This window comes from Erithacus rubecula (assembly GCF_903797595.1).
Source record: "Erithacus rubecula genome assembly, chromosome: 27".
Classification (NCBI taxonomy): Eukaryota; Metazoa; Chordata; class Aves; order Passeriformes; family Muscicapidae; genus Erithacus; species Erithacus rubecula.
In genome coordinates, this window is record NC_136679.1 from 3,651,460 (window position 1) to 3,667,773 (window position 16,314).

Below are 16,314 nucleotides of genomic sequence, written 5' to 3' on the forward strand. Positions count from 1 at the left end.
TCATCACAAGGAGTTGTGCTTTTTTATTGAATCCATTGAATGTGCAATTAAACCAGATATTTATTCATCAATATAGTTCTGGACACAGACACGATAAGGTTTACATCATTTGCTCTGAAATATAAGTTACTGTGTGCTGCTGCCACTCAGACTGGCAGAGGGAAGGGAGGAACAAATAAATTCACAAGATCATACACAAAATGAGAGGGAACCACCACTGGGACTCACAACAGCATCACAACACAAGAGCACTGCCAGAGGAGCAGAGTGGAGTGGTGAACTCCACCTGCTGTGAGCACACTGAGGACACCAGGGTCCCTCCTCCCCTGGGAACACCTCTGCACTCACTGCTAGCCCTTACTGGGGGTCTGCTCCAGCTCAGGAAGCTACACTGACTAAATCTGCAGAATGGCTTTGATTTCATGGCCCAGCACACTGAGGTATGTTCCAGGAACCCTCTGGAGGAGTGGAGCCCAGGGGAGCAGCCTCAGCATCAGGGTTTGATACATTCCTTTATTCAGTGCAAAAACATGGCAATACTCATCTCCTGCACCTGCAGAGCTTGGCTTCCCCTCTGTCTCTAAGGAGGAGTTTCAACCTTTGGTAACATGGCAGGAGAAGGGGATAAAATGAGGCTGGAGGATACCAAAGCTGCCACTACAGGAACTTGGGAAGAGCTGGAGGCTGGAACTAGCATCTCTAAAAATGCTGTTGAATTAACAACAAGATCTGATGCCTTAAATACTGGATTTGGAAATCTCCTCTGCTCTGATCAACACTTGCCTGCCCTCTTCCAGTCCCCAGTGCCACCAGCAGTGTCCCATCAGGCCCCAAAACACCTGGAAATGAACAGAGGGGGTGCAGCACCCAGCTGCCCTGGGCACTGTGTGGGGTGTGGGTCTGGCTCACATTTGGGGAGGGCTGGGGTGACACCATAGAAAGCTTCACCTGACCAGGGTGAGACAGAGCAGTGCTTCAACATCCCTCCACCAGACTGGCAGCTTTGCTGGAAGCCAGGATCTCCTTCCCACTGCAGGAATGCTGGACACAAGAGGTCAGCCCCACACCTCACAGGACATTGCTCACCCCAAAGGCAGCCTGGCTGCACAGAGACAGAAGCACAGTGTTCTAGAGACACTTCCACGTGACATCAGAATATCAAAGACAAATAGAGATGCTCTATTGCACTACACATGCAGGTTCCACATGGGGCTCTGGGGATCAAGGGAGCATTTCACTTTGTCCAGTGTGTTGAGCACAGAAGAGTAAAGATCCCAGTGTTTGTTCTCCAGGTTGGTCACTTTTCCAGCTGTTGATCTTGCACTTGGTCCACCTTCAGTCTAGGGTAGGGACTCTTGCAAAAGAAGCCAAATCCATCAGGAAAGCATCATGCACATGTATAAAGCATCAAGCACACACTGGAACCCACTCACATGTAGCCAGGATAGATAGTGGTGTGAGTTTCCCCAGCACAGGTACTGCCCTACATGTATTAGAAAGTCATTCTCTAGGAGATGCCACTGTCCCACTGGGTTCAACTACTCCCTGTGGCACCTATGGGGAAAGAGTAGGACAAGAAACCAAAATTCCAGATCTTAGATAAACAGATGGATTTTTAACTCAAGCAGAATGTCTTTTGATTTACTTTAGTTAAAGAAAGGTAAATGTTGGCCCAGTGTCTCATGGACACTTTAAAAGCCAAGGGTAAATTCAGAAAAGCAGAGAATTAAGGCATGCAGGTTCCCAAACCTTCAGGACCTCCCCCCTCCCAAACTGCTCTGACAATACAGAGGGGCCAACAATGAGAGCAGATACTCCCACTGCAGGCTCCCCTCAGAGCAGCTCAGTTCTGAGCAGAAAAGAGAATTCCAACACTGCTTTAAATAAAAGTACTTACGTTCCTTCTTCTCTCAGGAGAGCCAAGAACTTCTTCACCCTATACTCAGGATCCATCTGAGCAGCAAACAAAACAGATCCCCATCAGTGCCAGGCAGCCAAAAAAAGCACAGAATCATGGAATGTCCTGAGCTGGACAGGATCATGGAGTCCAACAATCCCACCCTGGGCACCCCTGGGAGCTGCTGGAGCTCTGGCAGCCTCAGGGCTGTGCCCATTCCCTGGGTCCTTCCGAGAGAAGAACCTTTCCCTGAGCTCCAGCCCCTCCCTGGGTCCTGTTCCTGCCCACAGGAGCAGAACTGGGGCCACAGAGGCTGCTGGAGCTGTTTGCTCTGCCTGAGCAGGGCTGCCAGGGCAGGCACAGCCCTGCACCACGAACAAGGTGCAGGATGGCACAAGCTGGGTGTGCTCCCAGGGAGCAGAACTGCCTCCCCAGGACAGGGACAGCAGGGATGGGGACAGGGGTGCAAGGGAAGGCTCAGGAGACACTCAGGCTGCTGCTGCTGTAGCTGGATCTGTCCCCTGTGCTGGTGCACAGGATTGCTCATCCTCTCATGGAATCACTCCAGGGAAATCTTCCTTAGTTTTGCACCAAAATACAGTGAGTGAGGACTATAAACATTTGGAAATCAGAGGCTGTTGCTTCCCAGAATCTTGGTGCTGTATTTCAAAAGTTCTTGTGTACTATAAACTCCAACTTGTGTTCCCTCTGCAAGTTCCATCACCAACCCTTATCCTCACCACGCTGGCAATCCAGGGGACTCACTCTGGGAACACCCAGGACACGGATCTGTGAAATCACCTGGTGTGAGATCCCCACTTGGCAATACACAGGCAAGCCTCTGCTTAAAACACAAAACTGGGACTCATCCTTGGAGTGGGGAAGCAAAGTGTCAGCCTGTGCCACCAGAGAGGCCAAACCTGAGTCTGGAATTCCTCCATCCCATCCCATCCATTTTTTATCCTTAAAGGAAAGTTTCTTCCCATTCCAGATGTGAAGAAGCCATCTAATTAAAATTCTGGCTGCTGCAATGGAGGGTAACACAAATGCCTTCAAAAACAGCTCAGAAGAAAATTAATCCTAAACCAACAACAGTGTCCCCAGCAATGTGTGGGAGAAAGAGCCAGCAAGGATTTCTCCTTTGTGCTAAGAAAAGCCTAAAAATGTAAAACTTCCCATGGCTGTGAGATAGGAGAGCAAGGCCAGCTCCTCAGTGCCAACTGCTGAGCTACTTTTAGATCAGAAAAATAAATTCACTGGAACAAGAGGATTTAGAGGAACTTACTGAGGCTCAGTGAGCATTTCATTTGGGGTTTGAGCAGCAGAGAACACTGGCAATAGTCAGGGTCCAGGAAGAGAAGAAAGGTGAACCCTCAAGGAGAGTGTTTGGAATACCCAGGGACTGAGGGACTGTGCTACCACCAAACAGGAGAGCAGAGGGGCTGCAGGCAGCCTAAACCTCCTGCACAACCTCTCCCAGCTGACACCTGGCTGCAAGGAAAGGCTCAGCTGTCACTGTCCCCTTTCTGTGGGGCTGTGGGGCCTGGGGACAGGCTCAGCAGTGCCTTGGCAGTGCTGGGGGCTCTCAGGGGGCTCTGCCCACCTCAGGGACTCTGGGTTCTGTCAGAAAGGCTGAAGGCAGCTGCCACAGGAGCATGTGAGCCCTGACTCTGATCACCTGGACATCCCCTTCCTCTGGGGGCATGCACAGCTTCAATCTTCACCTGGCAAAGGGTCCAGAGTCTGCCCCACCCTGCTCTGCCCCCGTGGCTGATGCTGCTGAGCAGTAGGCTGGACTGGCCAGAGAACGCCCAGGCTGGGAGGGGACCCTGGGGAAGGATCATCCAACTCCTGGCCATGCACAGACACCCCAACAATCCCACCCTGGGCACCTCTGGGAGCTCTGCTGGCCTCGGGGCTGTGCCACTCCCTGGCACTGCTCCAGGAGCCAAGAGATGGGACTCAGAGGCATTCTGACCTCACTGATCCTCACTGACAACTTCACCACCTCCCTTCCTGGATTTCTGAATGTTTCTGGAATGGTCAGTGCTGGGTAAAGCCTGACCCCAGCTCCAGGTGGGGCCACAAACAAGGAGTCATTTACAGACCAAACCTAAGGGGCTGAACACTGAACCCACCATGAGATTCAGAGGAAGACACTATGTGCATATTTTTACAGAGAATTCAGTCACCTGGCATCTAATCAGCTGAGTTCTGAGACATTTCATCCATCACTTGGAATTTTTAATTCCAAGTGGAAGTCTCCTAAAAAGCTATGGCACAACTAAGTGAAAACAAGATCCAGTGCTGCATTTCTTATCTGGTGCAATTGTGCTCTCCTGTGAGAGTCTGGCAGATCCCAGCTCACTGTGGGTTCCAGTGCCCTCAGATCCCAGCTCTGCTCACTCAGAGCCTGCACTGCTCTCCTGTATTTATAGCAGTTCAGCAGATGGAGTCATGGAAACACCTCAGACCTTTTGGAACAGAGCTGGTTCATATTTAGCTGCCATATGCTGTTACCTCTGCTGTTACACAACCACCTGAACCCAGCACCAGAGCAGGAACCACCCTGCTGCCAGCCCTGCATGGGCAGCAAAGGGAACCCTCAGTGGCTCTAGGGACAGTGGCAGCAGCTGATGTTTGATGTTCAGGGTGTGAGGAAGGGCACAGCCCCAGCTCTGCTCTGTGAAAAGAAATAACACCCAGGAGCAGTTTTCCTGCACAGCCTGGGGCACAGTGAGGACTCTGTGGCAACAGTGTCACTGGTCACAGCACCATGGAACACCCTCAGTGGGGAGGAATCCACAGGGATCACCCAGCCCAGCTCCTGTTCCTGCACAGACACCCCCAAATCCCACCCTGCCCATCCCTGGCAGTGCTGCCCAAACTCTCCTGCAGCTCTGGCAGCCTCAGGACTGGGACCATTCCCTGGGAGCCTGGGCAGTGCCCAAACCCTCTGGGGCAATAATCTTCTCCTGATACCCACCCAAACCCCTGTCACCCAGCCCCAGCCACTCCCTCAGGTCTGTCCCTGCCACAGAGCAGAGATCAGCAGAGCCCCCCTGAGCTCTGCCCTCAGTCCCTGCTCCAGCTGAACAAGTGACCTCAGCTGCCCCTGCTATGCCTTCACCTCCACCCTTCCCCATCTTCAGGTCCCTCCTTTGGACACTCTAACTCCTTTCTATCCCTATGACACTGTGGTGCCCAGAACTGCCCCCAGGAGTGGAATGAGCACAAGGGCCAGGCTGGGAACAGAGCTGGGCTCAGCATTCCCACCCAACTCAAAACTGCCCATGGTTTACAGAACTTCCAAGCTTTGAGAACAGCCAGCACTTCAGGAGAAAGCAGCACAAGAACAGGTCCTGTGTCAGAAGAAGGGAGCCATTGTCAGGGCTCAGGGAACACAGCAGTCCCTGAAGGCCAGCACCCCTTAAATACATTTAATTCATGTGAGCAATGACTTACTGACTTGCCTGTAGGTATGGAATTAAAAGCCAAGGAAGAAGAGGAAAAAGTAATCTAGATAAATGACTTTATTCCCTGAGGTGACATCCAGTCAGAGCACATCCTTAGCACTGAGCAAGTTTTAACAGAATTGTGAGGAGTGAACAGAGGGGTGCACGACTCGAGTGCTCTGAGCTACAAGTCTCTTCACTTCTGCCCTGCCTCTGTGAGGAAGATCTGAGCACAGCTCACTCAGCTGCACTAAATCCATCTGATGTGAGGGGGGGCTGGGGGAGCACTGGGATGTCAGGGGAGGATTAGGGCTGCACCCTCAGCCCGTGTCAGCATGAGCACCAGCTTGCTGCCTGGCTCCAGGCATGGGTGCTGCTGCGGGGGAGGGCGCAGGGCTGCATAGTTCTACCCTCTGCAATTATTTTCTTTAAAGTGCTGAAAGTGGAAAATAAAGAGAAGAGCAGCTGAACAGCCTGACAGATTTATCTTCTTCAGGGAAAGAGCACATACACCTGGACAAGCACCTTCTTCTTAAAAAAAAAAAAAAATCTGAGGTGATTGCTATCTGCAATCTTAACGTGCTGGGTGGAGAGAAGAAATTCCATGAAAGGTGAGTTAATCCAGATGCTCTGAAATGCAGCTCTGAACAGCCCATGGGCACAGGGGGATTTAAAGATCTCTGTGGACCAAGATGTGGTGATTTCTTTGTTCTGAAAATTTCCCCTCACTGCAAATTAAACCAATGCCAAGGCTCCCAGTGACAGCAGAGAAGGGAACCCCCAGGACTGCTGCAGGACCCCAGAACCATTCCTACCTGTAAGGACATTTCTATCAGCATCAGCAGCTTCTTGATGCCAATCCAGACAGGCTTCCCTTTGACGTTCTGTGCAATCGTGCTGCGCTCCTTGTCTTTGAAGTTACCCAGGAGCTGGGGGAAATCATTTAAAAAATCAACAACAGCAGACTGAGAGAAGGAAAAATGGTACCTGCCTTGGGAGAATGGGAATGGCAAGCTAGAAGCATTTACTAGCTGAGAAGGAAAATTTATTGCAATGTATCTTACACAAGGCAAAACACAAACAAAAAAAATCTTTAAAAATTGTTTTTTCCATAACATCCCTTATCCAACAGTTAGTGCTAGGCTCTTCTGCTGCACTCCAAGTCTTCTCCAGATCAGGGTCTACAAGGAAACAATGGGTCAAGCCACAGGAAGTTTCCACACCTGCTGCAGGAGTGTCTGTGTCTCTCAGGCTTCAGTGACACTACCACTGGGACATGTTTGCCAATGGCACCAAAGATTTGCCTGTTCAGTTTATTTTAACAGCTTTCAGTACTCACTACAACTCCCACTAGGGCACAGAATAAGGAGACACTGAAGGCAGGAATTTGTAATTCCTCAGCACCAAACACCTTCAGTTGATGCTGTTCCAATTCACCACAGCTCAGCACCCTCCGGGCACACTCAGTTTAAGTGTCCCAATTATATTCATTACCCACTTCCATGCACTTGGAATGACTCAATCCAGACCACAAACCTTTCCCCAGACCTGCTGTCCTCTAATTTTACCTTAATTTAATTCATGAAAAAGCAAATTGCAAAGCTGCGTTACGACACGATGTCAAGTTGGTGTTCCCACACACAGCTACTACAAAATCCCTCCTTTCCAGCAAATTTGGAGCACTTGCCATCCTTGAACCTTTCCTCACCTCCAAAGCCTCCATGAGCTGCTCCCCAGTGGCAATGTTGGGCACGTGGATGGTGGTGCTGAAGGCGTTGAGCATCTCCATCTCCTGCAGCACGTCCTTGCGGCTCGTGGTGCCGATGATCAGCAGCTTGCGGCCCTGGCCAGGCAAGGGAGAGTCAGGACAGGCAAAACTGGACAGAACCAGCCTGGGGAAGGCTCAGCTAACCACACATGATAGATGGGAAATGGCCATTGAAAAGCCCACTTCAAATGAAATTAATAGGATTAAATCTGGCAGTAATTGAAGCGGCCACCAGCAGCCACAGGAGAGCAGGATCAGCTCTGGGAGCTGTGCCACCAGCAGGGCCCAGGAATTGTGCTGCACAAAGCCCCACCACACTCACAGCTCCTCCTGAAGCCAGCATTGGAAATAGCTGGATCCTCATTAAATTTAAAAGCCTGAGCAAACTCCCACTCCCAAAAGCTGAATTACAAATGACTTCTCGGGGGAACAGCCTGTCTTCAGGAATCTGTGGGTACAGTGAATTCCCTGCTCCTGCACAGGCAGTGCCAGTGGAATTCCAGCTCAGGCTTTTGAGCAGAGGTTGCTGTGAATCCCTGAGCTCCCCCTGCAGCTGTACAGGGCAGTCCCACTCCAGCAGCCTCCAATTCCCAATCCAGAGTGAGTGCACAGAGCAACCCCGAGTCAGCCCAGGCAATAACAGGGTTCATGAATAATAGAGCAACTTGTGGAAAACATCAGCTGCAAATGCAAATCCACTGCTGTTTGTTCACATTGCAGAGCCCCTTCCACTGCTATCTGAATTTCCCTGTGCAGGGTTTGGACACTGCTCAGTTTTGGCTGGTGGAGGGAGCTGCTGGGATTGCCAGGCAGGACCATCAGTCCCTTTCCTGTCCCAGTACACAGAGAGCCCCTGGGCTGGGAGGGACCTGGCTGGCCAAGGACCCCCCTCCTCTGCTGTACAACAAGTTTGGCTGAGGCTGCAAGAGTGAAGTGAATGCCCAGTGCCCACCCAGAGGCTTTGGGCACTGCCCAGGCTCCCAGGGAATGGCTGGGGCTGTGTCAGGGGGCTGGGATGGAGCTCAGGGAAGGTTCTTCCCCCAGAGGGTTTGGGCACTGCCCAGGCTCCCAAGGAATGGTCCCAGCCCCGAGGCTGCCAGAGCTGCAGGAGAGTTTGGACAGCACTGCCAGGGATGGACAGGGTGGGATTCGGGGGTGTCTGTGCAGGAACAGAGTGGGACTGGATGATTCCTGGGGGTCCCTTCCCACCCAGGATACTCTGTGATTCTGTGCAAGTTCTGTATTTCAACTTCATGACACAAAACTTCATCATTATAAAAATAAAACAAAACCCTAAAAGTTGTTCCCAGAATGAATCCTGTAACTGCTTTGCATTATTCCCTTGACAGAGGATGAAAACCTGTTCAAACACATCTTTGATGCACACTGCACCTTCCCAGGGTCTGCTCTTCCCCTGCACTTACTGAACACATTCTGCTCCTGTTGGTGTTGGACACTGAGCAAGATCCTCAACTGGGAATAAGCTCAAGTGCTCACTCCAAGCTTGGTTTTAATCCAAGAGAGAAAAAGGAAAGAATATGTGGCAGGTGGCACCAGAGCATGTCCCAGGTCACCAGTGCCACACAGGCTCTGCTGGGGACACCCTGCTGTGTGAATGGATCCCCACCTGCAGCTCAGCCACCACAGCACCACTCATCCACCTTTGGAAAAGAGAAAAAGGGGGGAAACAGCCAATTCCTGAACTGAAAACACTGGGTTAGAACTGCAGTGGAAGCAGTTAATGTGATGTTTCAGGGCTGAGGGTCCAACACTGCCTGCAGGTCACCTGGGGAAGGGCACACAGGAAGAGCACACAGCCATCCCATGGCATTTCTGCCCCTTTCCACAGGTGCTGCTCCCACCACATCCTGCATGGCCACAGCTTTGCAACTGAACAGGATTTCTTTTCTTTTGGATGGTGCAGCAAGGGCAGGAAAATATTACAGCATTTTACAAGTTTGAGCCAAATCAGGAAAATCTGGGTGGCAAAGATGAAAACTCAACACACTCAGTGGAGAGAAAGTGAATGGAGTTTGATTCTCACTCCCACAGGAACTCAGGAAGCCCCATCAGCTGCCCATTTTCATGGAATCCTGGAATGGTTTGGGTTGGAAGAGATCCTGAGACCATCTTGTTCCACACCCAGCCATGGACAGGGACACCTCCCATGAGAGATTCCCAGCTAAAGCACTGGAGCCCAAGAGGGTTAAGTGATGCTCAGCAGCAGAAAAGCTTTTTGCCTGCATGAAGACAAAATTCCAGCAGCTTACCACTATGGAAAGGGTTGGTAAAACAGGGTGGAAGCTCTGGTGTGGCAGCTGTGTGAGCAGAAAACACCTGAAGCACACAGAAGTCCAGGAGCACTCAGGGACTATCACAGAACTGACTGGGAACATTTCCTGCCAGCTCTGACTTTGCTTTCATTTGCTCTGTATTTCCTCACCCCCTGTCCTCAGGGAGCTCCTGCTCCTCCCCTGGTGCTGCTGTGGCTGATGTTGCAGGTGCTGTAACTCAGCAAAGGGTGCAGCCCTGCAAGGAGAATTCCTGCTCCCTTAGCCAAGGGATCCTCACCAGCCATACACAGGCACCTCAAACAGCTCCACTACAGAGGAAGCCAAGGACAGACCCCTGACCAGGACTGAGCCCTCCAAAACACAGAACAACCCCTCCTACAAATGCTGTGCCACCCAGACCCATCTGCTTCACAAGTGGTTCTCCTAAAATCTTATTTATTACTGTATGGAACACTCAAAATCCTGAACAGCTTGGGCAAGGGGCTGTGTTAATAACAGTTTCCCATGAACTATGAGCATTTTAGAGGGGAAAAAAAACTGCTCAGCAGCACCCAGGCACTGTCTGTTCCCCAAATATAGCTCCCAGCATGGGTACAGTGCCTGGCACACTGATCAGGCATCAATCAAGGGGAAAACTACCTCAGAGTGGCTGCCTGAGGGATGCTTCCCTCTTACATTAATGAACTCTGTGCCTGATTACAATAAAAATGGAATTTACTTGGAGTTTCATCAGGAAAGGACACAGGCAGCACAGGGATGTCAGTGAGGGCAGTTTTACCTCTTGGCACATCAGGTGTCCACGACTGATGGAGCCCAGGTGGCACATCCCTGCTCCAGGAGAGCTGCCCCCACCCTGGACTCAAGCAGCAAACACTCCCTAAAGGGCAGCTCAGGGCTGGCAGACCCAGCCAGTGGCACTGAGAGTCACTGGCCCAAAGCCATGGGGCACTGGGCAACTGCTGCACACACAGCCAGGGCTCCACAGCCCTGGGACCCTGAGGAAACCACTGGCATTCTCTGTGGGAATTCTGTGGGAACACCAGCTCCATCTCACTCTGTGTGTGACCACTGGGACACATTTAGAACAGGATCATCATTCTGCCATGTGAATCCAGGAGTTCCTTCCTGTGTCCAGTACAACTTCAAATCCAGCATTTCTGAGCTGGGGTGTTCACCTGGAGAAGGGAAGGGTCTGGGGACACCTTAGAGCCCCTTCCAGTGCCTAAAGGGGCTCCAGGAGAGCTGGGAAGGGACTGGGACAAGGGGAATGGACTCCCACTGCCCAGGGCAGGGCTGGATGAGATATTGGGATGGAATTCCTCCCTGGGAGGGTGGGCAGAGCTGGCACAGGGTGCCCAGAGCAGCAGTCCCTGGATCCCTGGCAGTGTCCCAGGCCAGGCTGGACAGGGCTGGGGCAGCCTGGGACAGTGGGAGGTGTCCAGGTGACACTGGGTGGGATCTAAGGTCCCTTCCAACCCAAACCATGCCATGTTTCTAAGATTTTGTTTAGTTGGACAAATCAGAGAAAGCACTGGAGATGGTCAGGGTTTAGGGAATAACTTCCCTAAATAGATCCTTGGTAAAAACAGAGATGTTTATAAAATCAAAGGTGGTGTAGAGAACATGAGGGAGAGACTGCTGCTTGTCATTGCAGAAACCAGGGAGCACAAGAGGGAATTATCAAACATCAGATAAACTGAACTAAAGGGTGTTTGCTCTCACCAACAGCTCAGCTGGACTCAGGCTAAAAATGGAAAGGCTTAACAAGGTTGAAAAGCACTAGGATGAGTTCCCAGAGGGCAGATCCATCAGCAATTTTTAGATACCTCTGTTAAAATCTATTCCCAAGTCCCTGAACCACTGACGTGGTTGGGAGCTCCTCACAACAGATGGCTACTCCACAAAAGTGCTTCAAATTTTTAACAGCTCCACCCAAAAGATCCTGATTTTTCCCTGCTTTCCTCAGAAAAAGCCATGCCTTCAACTCCCTGCCTTTAACCCTGAGCCCTGGAAAGCAGCCAGAGTGACCCCAGCTCTGACAGGGCAGGAGTTCCTCCAGCTCCTCAAACTTTCAGGCAACTCAACAAACAAGTGAGAAGCCCCAGGGCAGCACTGCTTGCCCCAGGAATTATGGAGGCAGCAGGAGAAGCCATCAAACTGGAAAAGCTGCCCTCACCCAGCTCCTGTGCACTGACACACAGCAGGGCAGATCTCAGGGTTTGTTCTTGTTACAGGATCCCAGAATGGCCTGGAAGAGGCCTCAGTGCCACTCTCTGCTCCAGCAGGGTCATCCCAGAGCACACAGCACAGGGTTCCATCTCCAGAAAAATTCACTTTCTTCATCCTTAATTTCTGCAGCAGCCATGGTGAAAGTGCCACATGTTCAGCCACAGCAAATCAGGATTCAAGCCAAACTCCCAAAAACCAGGTACAACATGTGAGTAAATTACCAAGGAAGGAGGAACAGCTTGAGATGATTTGGTGTCAGATTCACAAGCAGGGCAGTTCCAGCCCAGTTCTTCCATCACAGAAATCAGACACAGGCACAGCCTTAGACCTGGACTCACCCTGTCCATTTTCAGGCAAAGTGCCCCAGTCTGGAGCCCAAGATCCCCCTGTGCTGACAGGGGGACAGTGCAGAGGTGTGTGTCCTGCCTTTCTGCCTTCTACACCAAACAAGGAGATTATTCTCCAATAATGTTCATCAACTGGCTAAAGCCTCCAGTGTCCCAGTCAGAAAAGGGGCTGGGGGCTTTGGGAGCAGTGGAAGGGCAGCTCCAGGAGAGGGTGTTTCATGGAGAGAAGGGGCTGGGGGCTCTGGGAAGAGTGACAGGACATCCCCAGGGGTGGGTGTCCCTTCAAGAAAATGGGTTGTGGGCTGTGGGACAGTGACAGGACATCCCCAGGGCTGGGGGCTGTGGCTGCAGGGTGGGTCCCTTGGAGAGAAGGGGCTGGGGGCTGGGGGCTGTGGCTGCAGGGTGGGTCCCTTGGGCACCCTGCCCAGCCATGCCCTGGGGACAGTGAGCCCCTCCCAGCCCATTCCCAGCGTGGGGAGCAGCAGGGGGGCACATGTGGCTCCAGCCCCGTGTGACTCTGCATGCAGATGAAGCAGCCCCGGCCCTGGGAGCTGCTGCTGCTCAGTTCTCAGCAAAGTCCTTTTCTCTGCTGGGCTCCCTGCTGAGACAGCCCTTTTCAGCCTTTCCATCCCCCAGTCCCTGCTCCTGCACAACACAGGCAAACTTGATTGAATTAAAGACCCAAGAGAACATGGTTTATTTTCTTCTCTTCAAGGCATTTCAGAAAAGATTTTTAATTGGTTTAAAAAAAAGATGCTGAACAAAATGCAATGGTTTTCAGCCCTCTTGAAGCAGCAGTAACAGATAGCACTATTTAACACTGCTGAGTGGAACCACAAGCAGGAGCTGTGACTGGCAATTTAAAGCAAGCTCAGAGAGGTTTCTAGTTTATTTAAAGTCTAAAGTGTTTACTCTCAAAAGAAAACCAGAACCTTCAAGTGTTTGCCCTTCCCACAGCATGTTCCAATAATCCAGCCTCCCTTGGAAGAGCAGAGCCTGGGAGGCAGCTTTTCCTACAGCAATTCAGCAGAGACATGCAACTCAATGCATAATTAATAACATTTCATCCCAGAAATGCTTCCCTTCCACACAGAGCCTCCAGTGACTGCAGGGAGCTGCTTGCACATCAAGAATATCCCTGCAAGTGATGTGACACCCCAGTGAATTCCTAATCTGGGCCACAGCAGAGGGAGCAGCCATGCTGCATCCATGGGGACAGGACACAGGGAATGGCTTCCACTGCCACAGGCATGGATGGATGGATATTGGAAGGAAATTCCTCCCTGTGAGGATGGGGAGGCCCTGGAAGGGAATTCCCAGAGCAGCAGTGGCTGCCCCTGGATCCCTGGGAGTCCCCAAGGCCAGGCAGGACAGGGTTGGAGCAGCCTGGGACAGTGGGAGGTGTCCCTGCCATGGCAGGGGTGGCACTGGATGTGCTGTAAGGTCCTTCCCAACTCAAAGCATTCCATGATTCCTTGAAATCAGCTCAGTATTTCAGCCCCTGCCACAAGTGAAACACCAAAGCAAAGGGGAACAGGTATTGTCTCCCCAGCATCCTGCCAAGAATTTCTCTGAGCACAGGGATGTCCCAGAAGATCCCATTTTTACAGGAATGATGCTAAACCACAATCCCAGTCCCACAGAAATCCATGGTGCTGTGACCCCAGGCAGGTCAGTACCACTGATGCTGCTCATGCACTCAGAGCCTTCTCTGCACCTCAGTCTACAGCAACCCCCTGAGATCAGCCAGATCCTTGCAAAGAAACTGCTCCCCAAGGGAACTTGTAACCTCACAGGGGACTTGGAAGGGGTTGATTAACCCTCAGGATTATCCCCACCATGGGCTCCTCACTTGAGTTCAAAACCCCCAAGAGTCTCTGTGCCCAAATCCAACCTTTTCCACAGTAAACTGTCACAGCAGAAAAAGCCTTTTCCTGCACCACTCTGCCTCTTACACAGCTTTGGGTTTTTAAATGCCCAAGATCCCACATGCCATGGCTATCCCAGGGAGCTCACCACAAACACACCAGGAAGAGCCCTGACCCCACAACCACCAGAGCAGGGCAGACCAAAGGGCTCATGACCAACACAAGACACTTGGAACAAAAAGAGAAAACCCCCACATGATCAATCAACCAGTGACATTTCCTCAGCAAACTCACTCTGTACCCTCCAACAATTTATGGCTTAAGTCACCATAATATTGGCTGTCAAGGCAGAGTCTCCCAGCCCCCAGGGGATTTCAAATCCTGCTGAGCACAAACCTCTGCAACAAGCACAAACTTGGCAAATATCTGTCAGCTCCAGCCTGTGTCCTGCTCTGGGGAGCCCCAGGTGCCCCCAAAGGGCAGCACACATTCAGGAAATAATGGCCAAATGGGCAATTTAATACTTGGTGCCATGGTCTAGTTGAGGTGTTGGGGCACGGGTTGGACTCCATGATCTTGAAGGTCTCTTCCAACCCAGTGATTCTGTGAATTCCTTTGAAAAATGAACCAAATCAAGTTCTGTTTTCCCTGTTGATTTATGGAACAACCATGTCCTGGCTGTGCAAGAGCCTGCAAGAGGACAGTGACTGCAGGAGTGATGTGACCAGGATGTGCTGCTCTGCTCCAAGCATGTGACAAAACCTGGATGCTGTTGTGTTACAGACCTCACATGGCCTAGAAAGCTCACTGGGAGAATCTTTGTTCTCCCAGGCTGACACAGGCAACTCAGGGCCTGTGACATTACAATTGAGTTCAAAGTCCTGGATTTGAAAGGTCTTTTCACCAAACTCTCTAATGAAAACAACACTCACACACACTCCTGTGCCAGGATATTAAACATGACAAAAAACTGACTTCACCCAGACTGTGCCTCTCTGCTTTCTCCTGACACCAGCTTTCATAGTGTTCCTGTTAGGAGGTTATTTATTCATGCAGATACTCTCACACACACAGAAGAAATGCAATGAAGGACAGGAAAATGGCAAACAAGAAAGGAGTCCCTGCCTGCCTGTCTCAGGCAGCAGGAGCTGCAGAACCCTCAGCACCTGTGATGTTCTTAAATCTCACCCAGCCACAAAGTGCAAACAGACAGGATCAGCATGAGAGACAAGATCTTAAGCTTCCCTCAGTCATTGTAATTAACACCTCATCATTTCAAGTTAAGAACAAATTAAACCACTGACAACCACAATCACAGATTACACAGAAATTGATTTTTGAACAGGGAGGGAGCACGTGGCTGAGGCAGGGTGGATCTGGCCTGAACAGCTCCTCAGAGGGCAGGCAGCTGCCACAATTCAGCTTTTCTTGGTGAAGGTTAAACTGGTTTCCTTAGTCAGTGTTTTTAGGACTAACTGCAGAAGATTCAGCCCCCAGTAATTAAATATTTGAAGCTGAATCCCCTGTGGTTATCCCAGAAATGTCCAAGTGAATGAAGAGCACAGGCTGGGATTAAGGTGGCTGACTCAGACAAAAGCATTAACACCCCTGGCAGCTCCCAGGCAGACACAAAGCTCCCAGTGTCCCAATTCCTGCAGGAACAGGGATCCTGCCTTACCTGGGGGGGGGCTTTCTTCAGCAGCACCAGAAGGGCCTGCAAGACCAGATTGGAGAACCGAGGTCCAATTGGGACATAATCTGAAAGGAAAAAATGCATTTTGATTCCCATGGGACAGATGCACATTTAAGGCATTTCATTGTATCAAAATCAGTTCAATGCTCCAGATAATTTCCAGTTTGCCATGGTACAACATTGCAAATATTTCTGCAGCAGCCAGCACAGCTCTCCCTCCTCCTGACTCACCTAGAAGTCTCTCAATGTCATCCACAACAACACAGCTGAGCTGGGACTTGTAGGCATCATCAAAGATCTGAAAAACACAGAAATATCTCAGTGTTAAACCTCAGCCCCAGGACTATGACAGCCACAGCTGGGCCTGCTCCTGTGGGCTGAGCTGAGCACAGCAGCACTGAGAGGAATAACCTGAGAATGAAACATGTAGGTAATGAGAGACCAGCCCCCTGCAGGCAATGAAACACTGCCATCTCCACAAACCCAGTTTATTTGTTCATTTACCCCCCACCCTTGGCAACAAGCAGCTGCACTGAGGTTCACTGTAAGCCAGGGAGAAACCAGCACCACTCCTCTGTTTTTGGAGCTGGGGCAACACTGATAATGTGACACACAGAGAGAACTTGCCCAAGCTTTTCTCCTCAGGCTGGGCATTGGGTACCCTGCAGGAGAAGGGACTGAGCCAGGTGTGGGTGTCAGCCCCAGCCACCCTTCCTGGAGCAGCAGTGTCCTGCTCTGGGTGTGAGCAGCAGGCAGCACTAAG

The 16,314-nt window shown here is 51.1% G+C and overlaps 1 protein-coding gene across 2 annotated transcripts in view; it reads right to left on the reverse strand.

Annotated features, from left to right (window-relative positions):
• Nucleotides 1-16,314, reverse strand: part of NSF (N-ethylmaleimide sensitive factor, vesicle fusing ATPase) — a 69,615-nt gene continuing 53,301 nt past the window's right edge. The window contains exons 16-21 of one of the 2 annotated variants that reach the window (XM_079327691.1): nucleotides 15,783-15,849; nucleotides 15,537-15,616; nucleotides 7,061-7,195; nucleotides 6,168-6,281; nucleotides 1,898-1,953; nucleotides 1-1,354 (exon numbers count right to left, since the gene is read on the reverse strand). In XM_079327691.1, coding sequence (XP_079183817.1) covers nucleotides 1,336-1,354; nucleotides 1,898-1,953; nucleotides 6,168-6,281; nucleotides 7,061-7,195; nucleotides 15,537-15,616; nucleotides 15,783-15,849 — 471 coding nt within the window. In that variant the 3' untranslated portion in view covers nucleotides 1-1,335. Of the gene's footprint in view, nucleotides 1,555-1,897; nucleotides 1,954-6,167; nucleotides 6,282-7,060; nucleotides 7,196-15,536; nucleotides 15,617-15,782; nucleotides 15,850-16,314 lie in introns of both variants that reach the window. The other variant, XM_079327692.1, reaches the window with a different exon arrangement.